The following is a 14705-nucleotide window of genomic DNA, read 5'->3' as shown; positions in this document are numbered from 1 at the left end:
CCTTATCATCCTGTAAGCTCCCTGAGCATGGATAGATAGCACATAGCACAGTGCAGCATGACACATATTAAGTGCTTAATAAACATTTATTGGTTGATTAATTGACTTGTTAAGGAGTTTGTAGAAGAGATTCTAGGTGCCTTGATAAAGGGAATAGATTCTAGGTAGAAGTGAATAGCAGTTTCCTTCACTGATAGAGAAGTAAATCATTTGAGAGTAACTAACTATGCCTCCCCCATCCTGTACTGGTAAAGGTGATTTTTTGAAGCCAACTAAAAGACTACACACATTTGCATACATTTGTCCCTACTGAGTTTTGTCCTTTAGAGTCATTCCAATACTCCAGCCTGGCAAGATCTTTTTGAGATCTGAATTAATCCTTCAGTGTGTTAACTATTACTCTGTTTTGTATCATTTGAAAATATAATGTTAACCTCTGTCTTTATGCAAGTCATTCAAAAAAAAGTAGTAAATAGCACAGTGGAGCACTCCACTGCAGACCCTCTACAAATAGAAACTCCTCTGACATTTAAATCTCTTCAAAACCTGTCCCTTTCCTAGTCTTTCTAGTCTTAGACATCACTCCCCTCCTCCCACGTTTCCATCCAGCCCATACTACACTACCTGCCCTTCCAGACATGTGGTCCTCCACCTCTGATCTCTGTGCTTTTGTACTGGTTGTCCCTATGTTTGAAATTCACTTTCTCCTCCTCCTTGTCTCTTGTAATCTCTCGTTTCCTTCAAGACTAAGTTCAGATGCCACCTTCTGCATCAAACCTTTCCTGATTCCTCCAGTGGCTAGCACATTCCTTCTCAAAACTACCTTGTATTCAGTTTGTCTATATTGTGCATGACATTAAGTAACCCATTTGGATGTGAGGTTGAGGGTGAAGTCAAGGGGGACAAAAGTTCTCCTTCACCTGGCTCCCACTTTTGGAATGTGAGTATTGCCAGTCAGTACCCATAATACCTGGGAATTAAGGTTAGGTGTAGGGGCCTTCCTCCGCTGCTACACCACAGCTTCAGTTCACAATCCCCACTCATTCTGGGTATCACTCCTGTGAGGGTCCTTATGTCTCCAGGATGGGAAGTGAACAACTCTGTCCCATTCGTCTCCCAAAAACCCATGCAGCCAGGCTCCATCTCAAAAGACTGCTTCACATGTGTATGCTTATTTATGTCCATGTTATCTTCCCTATTAAAATGTAAGCTCCTGGAGGATAGGGACTGTTTCATTTTTGTATTTGTATCCCCAGCACCTAGCAGACAAGTGAGTCAGTACTTAAATGCTTGATTGATTGACCTTGAGCCATGAAGGACTTGAACCAAGTCATTCAATTAGTTTCAAATTCTTCTTATTGTATTATTTTCTAGTCCATCTTTCCACAAGAATAGTATAAGAGATATTGCCAGATGCTTTGCCAAAGTCTAGGTAAACTATATGAATATATTCTCCTGATTTTCTAATTTAATAACCCTGTCACAAAATGAAATAAGGTTAGTCTGGCATGGCATATTATTGATGAAGTTATAATGCATTTTTGTAGTCATCACCTTTCTAGATGTTCACCAATCATCTCTTTAATAATCTGTTAGAAAATTCCCCCAGTAATCTAAGTCAAGGTCACAAGACGATACTTGGCAAACTCTTGTTCTCTCTTTAAAAAAAAAAGTGAGGACGTTTTCCTTTCTCCAGTACTGTGTACCTTTCTTGTTTTCACTGCTAGTGACTCAACAGTCACAATCCATTGGTTCTTTCAGTACATAAGAATATGGTTAATTTGGGCCTATTGATTTTAATTCATCAGGGACAACTTGATGCTCTCTTACTGTCTCTATTTATCTTGAGTATCTTTCATTTCAAGCTAAAGGGTCAAAGCTGACCTGTTTTGCTGGGCCCCCAAGTGCAGAACTCAGTCCAATGAGGAGAAATTACAAGGAGATAGATAGGTAGCCAAACTTGCTACCTATCAGTACGATGCAAAAGTAACTAGCTCCCCATTCAATGAAATTCTTCAATCACAAGCTGAATGAATGCTTCTTGGGGATTCTTTTTCAGGTACAGGTTGGACTAAATGGCCATATCTGCAAATCTAGTATTCTGGCACTGTCTTCCATGGGTTTTATTCCCCAATAATTTTTGCCTATTAAAAACAAGGCAAAAGACACCCTTGCTTTCAAAGAGGTGTCACCAGACTTTCCAGTTGCAGGAAAGACACTTTCTCTAGAAGGTTTTATCCTTTTCCTTTTATAAATCTGAAGAAGCTCAGGCAATATCGGTGTCAAGTAATGTGAAGGCCATTTGAAAACTGACAAAAAGTGACGCTAACAATGTGGAGCCATAAAAAACTAAAATGTTGAATTGGCAGAGCACCTAGCAAGGAAAGCTCAGCCCCGTCAGTCACTGTATCTTCCCTGGGGCTGGTGTACTGTATAAGAGATAATCACACACTCCCTGGAAAGTCATCCTGAAGAGACCTCAAAGATTATAATCAAACCGAGTCATTTTTTAAATGAACCAAAGGGCTCAAAGTATAGGGAAGGATAGAGATTAGGACAGTCATGTTTGGGATGGGGTGGGGAGGGGGGGAGTCTTTTTGGAAACACCTGGTTTTCTCAGTGAGGCAGAACTCTAAGATAAAAACTATAGTGATGGATGGTTTGTATGAACTTTTGAGACTGATCCATAGAAAATTTCCCCAAATGGAGGAAGTCAGCCAGGGAGCAGAGCTTTGCATTCCTCTGGAATCAATGTGATGGAAATAACAAAAGAAATGAGCAGTGGCATCATTCCACGTGATTGCTGGCAAGCCAAGAGCTTGATGCAAACACCATAGAGAAACTTGGGTAATGGATTCATGTTAGCCATGGAACTAGTTACCAAATATAGATGGAATATAATTTCCAGAACGTAGTCAAGGAATCTAGTGATATTTGTAGACAAAGAAGTTAGAAGAAAATCTGACTTCAAGGACCTTTGACTTTGTGGACATTCCCTTCATCAATGCAGATCACCAACCTCCATCTTTAATAGAGAGTCTTCCAAAGCCATATAGCTAGAAGGCATCTTAAAGATCATGTAGTCCAACCTTCTCATTTTGTAGATGGGGAATCTGAGCCTCATAGACATTTAGATCATATAAATAGTCTATAGGAGAAGTGACATTTCAACCCAGGCCATTGGAGTCCAAGTCGAGTGCACATTTAGGGTTGGAGGCGTGGACTAGGGTTAGGGTCATAACCTGGAAGCCAGCCTTGCGTTTATGAGTCTCTCCAAATTTCATCTCCCAGTAGTCATCACTAGGCCCATACTAGAAAACTTTCCAGTTTAGAAAACCTGCCAGAACTGGGTAGGACTTTCTCTAGAAGGGTTTATTATTTTTCATTTGTAATCTACCCTGGAGAATGATATAGTTTCCCTGGTGAGATAGAATACCACTAGAGAGGGAAGGAAAGTTGTCTTTGTTATTTATGGATTCCATTGAGTCCTTTGTGCTTTGCATTTTGAGTTGGGCTCAATAAGTTCTATCCTATATTCATTGATTTGTTATCCTGGGTGTTGGCTCTGGAACTGAGAACCCTCTAACTTTTCTGTGGAGATCTAAATGCATTGTGGAAGCTGGTTGTCAAATTTTCAGTGTGAGCATTTACTTTTTGGAAATCAGCGAACTCTACAAATCAGGGCTTGATTTATGTTTTGTTGATTATCTGTAGACTTAAGAAAGTGATGGAGAAAATGTTAGTTTAATTTACACTTATACAGGTGTGTGTATACACATACATATTTGCAATAGAAAAGAGGGACTTTTTGTCCTTTAGAAGCAACAAGTTGATGAACACTGAAACAGTCTGTTCCCCTCAAGGACCCTTGCCCCATTCAGTGCCTTGGGTGGCTGTGATAAAGCTCCCAGGATGAGCCCTACAATTCCTTAGGGGCCCCTCTGTGGGTTGTCTTTCCTAGACTTCCCTGCCAAGCACAGGTAAGCTGACTTCACTTATTAGCAGACCCATTCTGGGAGCCCAAGCCCTACAGTAGCCAAGGGCAGAGGAGAAAGGGGACAGTCTTAGAAGTAGCTCCCAAAGGCCCAGAAAACTGGACCCCTTCCTACTGGTCCCAAGTGAGAATAGGGAGGAGGTGAAGAATATGGGTAATTCTGTTCCCTGGCTGAACTAGGTGTTGAGATGGAGAAGAAAGAAGGAGAGGCCCAGTAAAACTGAGGAGGAGCCAGTGTGCGGGATAAGATTCCTGGAACTCCATCCAGTGGGCAGACATACCCCACAAGGAGAGCTAAAGAGCTCTCTTCATATTGGAGAGCTGTTTGTTAAACATTTACTAGCACACCTCTGCCTAAATGTAAACTAAGGCTTGATATTCCCCCAGGGAGACCCTAGATGAAAGCATGGGCCAAAAGGAGAGATTCTGAGAGAGGCCTCCAAGATTAAACCTAGTCCATTCAAATACAGAGCTTTGACTCTGGGTCACAGCTTACAGGTGTCTCAATGGTCACTGAATCATTCATTTAGCCATTTCTTTCTCAAGATGGTAGATACACTCCAAGAAGTGACTGGAACTCTGAAAAATACATGGTATATAATGGAAAAAGTTAAAAGGCTATTACAAGTGTGACAATCATGATCAAAAATGCATATGATACTTCACATCCATCTGTAAGATGGTATACTTGGACATGCCCCAGGAGAGCTTTACCTGGGGAGACACATCCACTGCACTTAGTACCAAAATTATCCATTTCTCTGAGTACTTTTCTGGATTAATTAGTTAAATCCAGGCTATACATCTGGATATTTAATTTGCATTTGAATTTTCCCCCATAGGATCCTGATGCTTTATTTGATTCAAATTCTAAATGAACAGGATTCTTAAGCCACCTGTGGGCCTGTTTGGTTGGAAAGTCATATCCCTTCTAGACAAGTTTTCAATTAGTGTAGGAAGGATGTGGAAGAGTCAGGAAGAGTTAGTGCTGTCAGGATCTGACATGCCAACAGTTCATTGTTTTCTGCCCAGGGTTAGTTCTCAGAAAAATAAGGTTGTCAGGGTGGGGAAGGGGAAGAAACCAGTAGCTTGTGGGTAAACCAATGACCTTTAATGGTAATTTATTTTTAAAATTAATTTCTTATGACAGGACAGGACAACTGTCACACATTTGGGCAAATTCCCAGGTAATCAGTTCACTAGACAGAGTTTCTTGGCTTGTTCCCTCATCTCCCCCCAGCCCCCTCCAGAAAACTGCAGTTTACCATGACACAGACCAAGAGCTAGTGGCTAGCTGAGCTCAAGGGTGCTCTTTGCACTCTACCCGCAGCGGGCCTGAGTGGTTTCCAATTCTGTGATTTCTCTCCAGCTGACACATGTAAATACTTACTGCTAGAACAAGCTCAAATGATTTGGTTTATATATGAGACTATATATTATATAAATGCCTTGGTAACAAATAAGAGTTTCCCATTTCAAGGAAGACTTCTTCAAAAATTCGACTTAGAAAAGATGTATTTAATATAGTGAAAAGTAAAAGGAAAGGGGGGAACTAAGGAGGAACAGTTTGAGGGGGAAGGATGGCAAGGAAAGGGTTTGGAGAGAGAAGGAAAGTACTCCTTAGGAAATGTGTAAAGATCTGACTTTCGGAAAGTCAGTGGCCAGTCCACAAATCAGCCACACATCCTTTGCCTGAACAGTCTGAGAGACCCAGCCACTCAGCCAAGGCAAATGGGAATTGAAAGCGACCCGCACCGTCTGTTTAGGTTTCTCAGAAGCACAAAGGCCATTTTAGTCTCTGGGAACTGCCAGAGGGTAGCTTACTTGATAGCAAAGAAAACAAGTAGCCCTAACGGGTGTCTTTTGGAGGCAATATTCAATCCAATAAACATGACACTAATATTACTGGCTTAAATCAAGTGGGACAAGGTGGAGAATTGAACAGCTTATCGTCCACATTCAAGCCTTTATCACAAGGGCAGCCTTGAGAGAGGAGAAGAGAGAATGTCAAAACACTGTGGCCACTCTGGCTAGCCAACTGGGCTCTGCCGTAGGCTGTCTGAGTGGGCATAAGACGAGTGGCCAGTCTCCCATTTTTGTTTTCATGTAAGCAGCTCTCATTGATCGAAAGAAGAATTTTCCTCCTCTTTCCTCCCCTCACCCAGAAGTTTGAGTCCCTAAGGGATAAGGCTCATGACTATAGTACCCACTGATAGTTTATGTCTAAGCACAGTGAGCTGCCTATAACTTAGTGTGTAGCCAGCAACAGAGGGAGTGAGGAATGGAGTGGACAGCCCAGAGAAGACAATGATTTGGTAGCTTGGTGCAGTGGAGAGAGAGTCAGGAAGATCAGGGTTCAAATGCGACCTCAGACACCTACTAGCCATGTGATCCTGACAGTCACTTAACTTCTCCTTGCCTCAGTTTCCTCCACTGTAAAATGGTGATACTAATAGCACCTACCTCCCAGGGTTACTGTGGGGATCAAATAAAATAGGAGTTGTTAAGTGCTTAGCACAGTGCCTGATATAAGTAAGTGCTGCATAAATGTGAGCTATTATTCTTCACCATTCCAAAAAACAACCAACCACACAAAAGAAAACATTTTTTTCTTTCCCATTAAAATGAACTTTGTATTTTCCAGCACTCGGCAAGAGACCCTAATCCAGTTTGGGCCCTATTCTGTTTGCAGGTGCGATTGGAGTGGCCAACAGATCTTGCTGTCAATCCCATGGACAACTCATTGTACATCTTGGATAACAACATTGTCTTGCAAATTTCTGAGAATAGACGAGTTCGAATTGTGGCTGGCAGGCCCATCCACTGTCAAGTACCAGGGATAGATCATTTCTTAGTCAGCAAGGTGGCGATCCATTCAACTCTGGAATCTGCCCGGGCCATCAGCGTCTCCCACAGTGGAATCCTCTACATCGCTGAAACAGACGAGAGAAAGGTGAACCGCATCCAGCAAGTCACAACCAATGGTGAAATCTCTCTAGTTGCTGGAGCCCCCACGGACTGTGACTGCAAAATTGATCCCAACTGTGACTGTTTTTCAGGTACAATCTGATTGTCATTTTGCCAGGACACAGATCACCACCCTTAGCTGTCTTCTGTAGGAATTATAGCTACCATCTGACTACAAGCATCTAGAACAGGGGGTTCTTAACCATTTTTGTGTCTTAGACCTCTTTGGCAGTCCAACTTCTGAACCACTTCTCAGAATTATGTTTTGAAATAATTGAAGGAAATGCAACATTTCAATTAGAGGTTAGCTAAAATAAAGATGTAATTTTTTCCTATCCAAAGTCACAGACCCCCTTGAAATCTATCCATTGACCCCCATAGGCCCCAGGTTAAGAACCCCTACTCCAGAAGAAAACACTGGGGAGCATCAGTGTGGCCTGGGAGAATGAGCCCTGGATTTGGAATCAGGAAATAAAAGTGCCTTTCCTAGCTCCATATTGAGCTCACTGTCTGACCTTAGGTCAGTTACTCAGATTCTTATGCTTGAACATCGTCTTTCAAATTAGGAGTAACCCACTTACCCTATCCAGTATCAGAAATGCTGAAATAACAGTATTTAAGAGACTGTAATTGGTGTGGTTGTGGATTTGAAAAATTCAACAAGCCACGCAAATGTGACTCAAGTCAGGAAGGATCTCAGTTACCTCCTCCCCTTTGTTCTGCACTCATCTCACCTAGAAGCCAAGAAAGTGTATCCCTTAATAGAAAGCCCTAAAGCCATATATGCAAGACATCACAGCTCACTCAAGGAAATCAAGTCCTTTGGGCCCTTTGCCTTCCCTTTATCTGAAGGTATCTCAAAAATCACTTCTTTCTGTGCCTGCTGGCAGTTTTGTGGTATCTCCTTATCCCCTTCACTGCTTTTCTTATGCTTTTGCTTCTTTGTGCTAAGCTCTGCTGTCCTTCCCTGCTGTCCACTGTTCTCCAGTGGACTCCTCGATTCATCTCCACATCCTTCCCATCAGTTCCAGGGCATACTACACAAACTTAGTATACACAAGCTCAAAAACACAGTTAAGAAGAGTTGGAAATGAGCCGCTAGCTCCGGCCTTCAGACTCTGGGTCCAGTGCTATCTTCCTCTACTAGAATTGTCCCAGGACATCACACAGCTCTTTATCATGTCCAAAATGTCATTGCTTCTTCCATGATCAATAAGAACATAGCACCAGTTGTCAAGAATATAATTTTGTGTGTGTTTGTGGACCTGGAATTTCACCAGTACATGGAACTTTCATCCCCAAAGCAGATCAGGCAATTCTTGTCATTTCCTCAGTCAGAGAATCTGTATTCAAATTCTGGCTCTGTGACTTTGGACAAATTCTTTTACTTCTCTGGGCCTCAGTTTTCTCCAGTTGGATTAGGTGAAGTTGTTTATGCTCTAAACCTTTGTTCCTACGAATTTCTTGAGGCCCATGCATCCTTTTTTAAGTTAGACACCTTTTTTTTTCAATTCCACAGACTTTTCCCAAGATGGCATCCACCACCACTCACTGACTCTCCCCATAGAGCCCTCCTTTGTCATAAAGAAAAACAGTTAAAGCAAAACCAACTACCACAGTGACCATATCAGCACTTCTTGGCTACTAAGAGCAGGGCCCATTCATCATCCATGCACTGTGCAGCCTTGTTCAAATATTTGTCCAAGCCAGGACATTAATTTTGCTTGGTGCCTGGCACTGTGCTAAGACCAAAAAGCATGAAAAGAAACATAGTCCATTTTCATGGAGTTTATATTCTACTGGGGTAGTGGAGAAGACATATATGTTATGTTCATATATGCGTTTTCAGTCTTGACTCTTCACGATCCCATCTTGGGTTTTCTTGACAAAGAATACTGGAGTGGTTGACCATTGCCTTCTCCAGCTCCTTTGACAGATGAGGAAACTGAGACCAACAAAGTGAAATGACTTGCCCAGGGTCACATAGCTAGTAAGTGTCTGAGGTCAGATTTGAACTCAGGTCTCCCTGACTCCAGTCCTGACACTCTATCCACTGTAGCACTACCTACTTCTGACTCTCTTGGGCCAAAGGAAGTTCTATTTGCCAATTTGACTTGTGATTTTTAAATCAGTATTTCCATCCCCCTTCCCGTCTACTGGGTAGGGGGTTATGCCTATTTTGGTGGTCTATCAAATATAAAGTCAGTCTCATTTTTCTTCCATGACCAAGTCTGATCTTATGGCTAATTCTCACATTGAAAGCTTTGGTCAAGTTCATGTGGCCCTGGGAAACCAAGTCAAAAGGAACATAAGTATAAGAGTTAGTTAGACTAGATGGCTTTCAAGGTCCCTTCCCACTCTGGGGCTGTGGTCTTCTATCCACATACATAATTCAGCCTCCTTTTGTCAGTCACACTTCATGCAGCCATCATTATTATCTGTTCCCATCTCTCCAAATATGATCAGCAAGATTGGGGACTTGGGAAAATTGGTATAACTGAGATAATTGCAACTTATTATTAATCTTCAGAGGTACCAATTCAAAAATTATACTCTTTTAGAGAAGGGGTTTGAAATTCGGTGGGGAAGAAACAACTGGCTTGCTAAATCTTATTTAAAGAAACAAGCTCCTCGGTACCAAATGATAAAGTCAGTGCCCCACCTCCTGGTGTGATAGGTTAAATGCTTCGAAGATCAGCCATTAAAATGATGAATTGCTTCCTCAGGTGATGGTGGCTACGCCAAAGATGCAAAACTCAAAGCCCCGTCTTCATTAGCAGTTTCCCCTGATGGCACTCTCTACGTGGCTGACCTGGGGAATATCCGCATCCGGGCTATAACCAAGAACAAAGCTCATCTGAATGACATGAACCTTTATGAGATTGCCTCCCCAGCTGACCAAGAACTCTATCAGTTCACTGTCAATGGGACTCACTTGTACACACTAAACCTGATCACCAGGGACTATGTGTACAATTTCACCTACAATGGTGATGGAGATTTAGGAGCGATTATTAGCAGCGGCGGGAACTCTGTTCACATTCGACGGGATGCTGGTGGGATACCTCTGTGGCTAATGGTGCCTGGGGGTCAGATGTACTGGCTAACAATAAGCAGCAATGGTGTCCTAAAAAGAGTATCAGCCCAAGGTTATAACTTAGCCTTGATGACCTATCCAGGAAACACCGGCCTTCTGGCGACCAAAAGTAATGAAAATGGATGGACAACTGTTTATGAGTAAGTGCTTCTAGTTTTGAAACTGCTCTAAAATAGAAAATGACCTTGGTAATTGCCAGGAATTTCATGTAAGTTTTCTCCTAGAAAGTGCAGGCAAAAAAATATTTGTACCAAGCCAGATTTCATAGCCCTTTCCTTTCATTGTGCTAATCAGCTAAGTCAAGCCCCGCTAGATGCCTAGCTGATGCCCCTGAACACTATCACAGGAAACACTTAGAATTCCAGTGGAGACAAGACACCAATTAGAAGCCATTCAGTTAACTAAGTCTTTATTAAGCATCTACTGTGCCAGTCCTATAAAGGAGAAAAAAAGGCCAAGACATGATCCATGTGAAGGAAGTATGAGATTGTAGGGTATGCACAAGATAGGTGAAAAGTCTCAAACAGATTCTGGCTGCACCCCCTCTCTAATACCTTCCACCCCAAAAATGAACTTCTCAAAGACTTCCTTGGGCAAGTTTAGGCCACTCTAGCCTCTGTTCCACCAGTAAAAGAATGCATTCCCTTCAAAGTTCTAACAAATCACTATGTATTAGAAAGTGGTCAATAAAAAGTCATATAGTATTTCCAGAAAAACCTTGATAAGGGCACAAGCCTTATTAGTACGGTGATCATCAGAACTCAGAGATGTTAGGAGTAAAAACTAGCTTTGGAGGCAGTCAGAGAATGTTTGACCTAGAAAGGAGAGACCATAGAGGTGATCCTTCAGTCTGACCCCCTTATTTTACAGATGAGGAAACAGACACAGAGAAGGGGAAGTGACTTAATGAAGGTCACAAGGCCAGGAGACAAGGAGTCTCCTGACTCCTACATCCTGTACTTCCCAGATGAGACAAAAAGTGTTTGGAATTTCAAAAGAGGGTAACCAAGCAAGAGCTGAAAGGCTAGATTTTTCACACTAGCAGCAGAGAAAACTTGCCAGCACCATGGAGAGTAGAGAAAGTTTTGCAGGGCCAACTGATTGTTGATTGACATACCTAGAAATGGAACTTCAGAGGAAAATGGCCTGATTAAGAGGCCTTTGTCAAGGATAGAAGAATAGTTGTTGTGAAGTAGCCAAGCCAGTTCTTTGCCTCTCCATAACGCATATAGATTGTGACTCTGCTATGTATCCTGGGACATGATGACAGCTTGGATTTTGCTGTGCCATAGATGGTATGTTTGTGTGGGGAGATGTCCAGATGTCTGTAGTGCGATAAGGTGTGTGTGTGTGTGTGTGTGTGTGTGTGTGTGTGTGTTAACAACATTGCTTTCTTTTTAAGTTAGGCCTGGTATTAATATGAGCAGATATTTCAGAAGGAGTAATCTGGAAACATAGTAGGTACCAGAGGAAAAACTACCTTCAGCACTGATCCCAGAGAGGACCAATATCCTTGAAAACCTGAGGGTTGTTTCGATCGTGTGGAATGAGTGAATGCAGTGTGAAAAGATCCTGGACCCTCCCCTAGGGATTGCATTGACTTGATCTCTTCTGGGGCACCCATTTCCTTGGCCCTCAGTCATCAGAATTCCATCTGCTGCCTGATTTTGTTGGCAGTACTAAGTGGAAAAGTCCTCTGTGGCAGCTCTGGGTTACTCTGGGAGCATTTTATAAATACAGACAGGATCCCTACTTTCCTGACTGGGAGGATGAAGAGTCAGGCCATTTTAGAAGGTCTCCATCACAAATGAGAGAGGCGGAGTTTGGGCTGGAAATGCCCTGAGTCTGAAATTCAAAGACAGGAAAGTAGAGTGAGAAGTACCCTCAGTTCTTTCTGAGCTAGATGCTTGCCAGGTTGGCAAATATATTGCTGGTGTATAAATATTGATAGGAATTGACTGTCAGTTTTCTGTCCTCTTTCCACTCTGATTTTCCAATTGGTAATTTAAAAAAAAATCTAGGGGGAAGAGGCTAGTGAGTTAATGCATTGCCCAGAGCACTTCAGTACCTTCTCCAGCTCTGGCTCAGGCTCTCCTTGAGATAAAAAAGAGAAGATGTTTTACTACCTCAATGGCTCTGTGACCTCATTGAGGTCACATCTACAGTAGAGATTACAACCCATCCACAACTTCTCCTCCTATGTGATTCTTGTTCATGTTCTTTCATAGACCATCCATAGAATATCCACCCAACATGCTGCAGGCCTTCCTCTAGGCCTTGTTAAAATGCCTTTGTTACTCAGGCTGTTGATTTGTTAGTTGTCACTCTCCCCACAGGCCTGGGGCACTCTTTTTCTAATCATATACTTCTTCAATAATTATTATTATATATGTAACTGTCAATACATGCATAATTTGCACATATGTACAAATATACAAATATATACCATCCCTTATGGTACTTCGTAATCATAGGCCATCACTGCAAATAGTTACAGCCTATTTGAGCCCACCATACTTCTCTCACTTGTCTTTTGTGTCATCCACAACAGTGACTGATCAGATTTTGGGGCTCTAAGAGTCACAACCATGAATGATTCCAGGGTTAGGTGCATAGCAGCATTTAGTAAATGATGAATTGATTAGTTTCCCCAGCAGTTACTGCACCTGAACTTTGTTGGGCAAAGGAAATGAGTATTTGTGACCTCAGACGTGTTTCTGTGGAGGCGTGATCTTCACCACAGAAATCATGGTCACTTCCAAGGACCTCACTCCTGAACTCTAACCTCCATATTTGCATGAATTACACAGTGACATACAGAAAAAAGCCCAGTGTTAACAGTGGGAAATGTCCTTTATTTTGTTATATTCTTTAAATAGTTTTTCCCCTAGATGTTGGAATTATCCATGGATGGAGTGGCCTTTTTCACTCATGCTTCAGGAATAATTCCATAGGAAAGAGTTATGTTTGGATTATTTGGAAGCAGGTCTGTGCAGATGACAGAGAGTATATATGAGGAACTTTCCAATTAAATTGCTTACATCTGATGTGCATGCTTTGTTTAGGAGGACTTCACAAAGGGCAAGTGTAACATTCCAATTTAAAAATTCCAGTAATGACCCTGTCAAGTTACAGAAGAGTAAATGTTTGACATCTGTTACTCAGGTGGCAAAGCAGGAGCCTTGGACATAGGCATGGGCATGGGCACCTGGCATCTTTGCTGAAATAAATGGAGAAGTAAGAAAAGAAAGTGACTCCAAGTCCCATCAACCATTTTCTCCCAGTCAGTTGAGTATGAGTCTTTTTGGGTGATGACTGGCCTCCCCCCTAAAATGCACTGAAGTAGCAAGGAAACACAAGCAGGGAACCTGTCTGTCGTCTTGGGGGAAATACTTAGCAATCTGACAGTCACACATGAAGAAGAATAGCGACTTAGTTTATAAACATGCAGGAAAAGTCCTCCTGGGTAAGTCGCTTGGGTCGTTGGGGTTTCTCTCCCTTGCTCTCATGGCTGTGTGCTGTGATAGAGTTGCCATTTGAACTTAGGATCATAAGTGTAAAACTGGAAGGGACCTTAATGATAATCTTTCTAACTCAACCTCATTTTACAGAGAAGGAAACTGAGGCCTGTAACTCCAAGTCCAGTGCTCTTTTCATTGCAAATTCTCAAGCTACACACAAGCAGCACTGTTGGGATGCACACTGCTTCCTGCATACTCTATGTGCTCAATAACAAGCAAAGGGCTGGCTGCTGGGGGGAAGAAAAGCCTAAGAAGCCAAATACAAGCCTTAGTCCAAGCTGTCTTTGGTCAGCTCTCTTAGAGGAGTGGTGTTGACTACTGTAAATGTGTGTCTCATCACCAGAGGTCAGTCTCCTTCAACACTGGCAAGGCAAAGAAAGTCAACTAAAGAGAGCTGGGGCTGATGAGCTTGAGAGACAAGTCAGCCCCATACAGCCCCAGGAAGGCCAACTCAGCTCACCACCCAAAGTTTCTCTGCCATCTGAAGGCAGGGGAAATGCAGGCCAGAGCGGAAGCCCTTTGGGGAAATGGGAGCCTTGGGTTTGCTTTGACAGAACGGACAAAGATGCAACCCAAGGAGCTAATTTGGGCTTGGTGCTGGGTCTACACCCACCCAGGTCCAGGAAATATATTCAAAGGTAAAATTCCATATCCAGAGAGTGCTGTTCCTCCAGAGAACAAGAACACTGGTCACCCCCAGAATCTTAACATTGCTTAAGGCAGATAAAGAGGGTTCAAGATGCATTGACTATCTTGGGGTAAGATGACACAGACAGAACAGGATCTCTAGATTCGACTACAACCTTTTGGGTGTCATGGCATAAAATATAGGTATGTATGTGTGTATGCATATATATAGATATGTGTGTGTGTGTGTAGACATACACACACACCTATGTAATATATATGTTTACATAAACACTACAGTGTTGAGGCAGCTAGGTGGTACAATACAGTGAATAGGGTGCTGGGCCTAGGGTTCAACTCTGACACTTACTAGTTAGGTAACTTATAAGTCACTCAATCTCTATTTGCCTCAGTTTCCTCAAAGTGAGGGTAAAAACAGCATCTACCTCTCCTAGGGTTGTTGTGAGGCTCCAATGAGATAATCCTTGTAAAGTATCCA

The 14705-nt window shown here is 42.3% G+C and overlaps 1 protein-coding gene across 2 annotated transcripts in view; it reads left to right on the top strand.

Moving 5' to 3' along the window:
* TENM1 (teneurin transmembrane protein 1) overlaps positions 1 to 14705 on the top strand; it is a 773658-nt gene that overhangs the window by 726687 nt on the left and 32266 nt on the right. For both annotated transcript variants that reach the window (XM_072626495.1, XM_072626494.1), the window contains 2 exons: positions 6687 to 7053; positions 9688 to 10198. In XM_072626495.1, coding sequence (XP_072482596.1) covers positions 6687 to 7053; positions 9688 to 10198 — 878 coding nt within the window. The remainder of the gene's footprint in view (positions 1 to 6686; positions 7054 to 9687; positions 10199 to 14705) is intronic.

The sequence above is a fragment of the Notamacropus eugenii genome, chromosome X, assembly GCF_028372415.1.
Source record: "Notamacropus eugenii isolate mMacEug1 chromosome X, mMacEug1.pri_v2, whole genome shotgun sequence".
Classification (NCBI taxonomy): domain Eukaryota; kingdom Metazoa; phylum Chordata; class Mammalia; order Diprotodontia; family Macropodidae; genus Notamacropus; species Notamacropus eugenii.
Note: the sequence above shows the minus strand (reverse complement) of the source record. Positions and strands in the feature narration are given on the sequence as shown.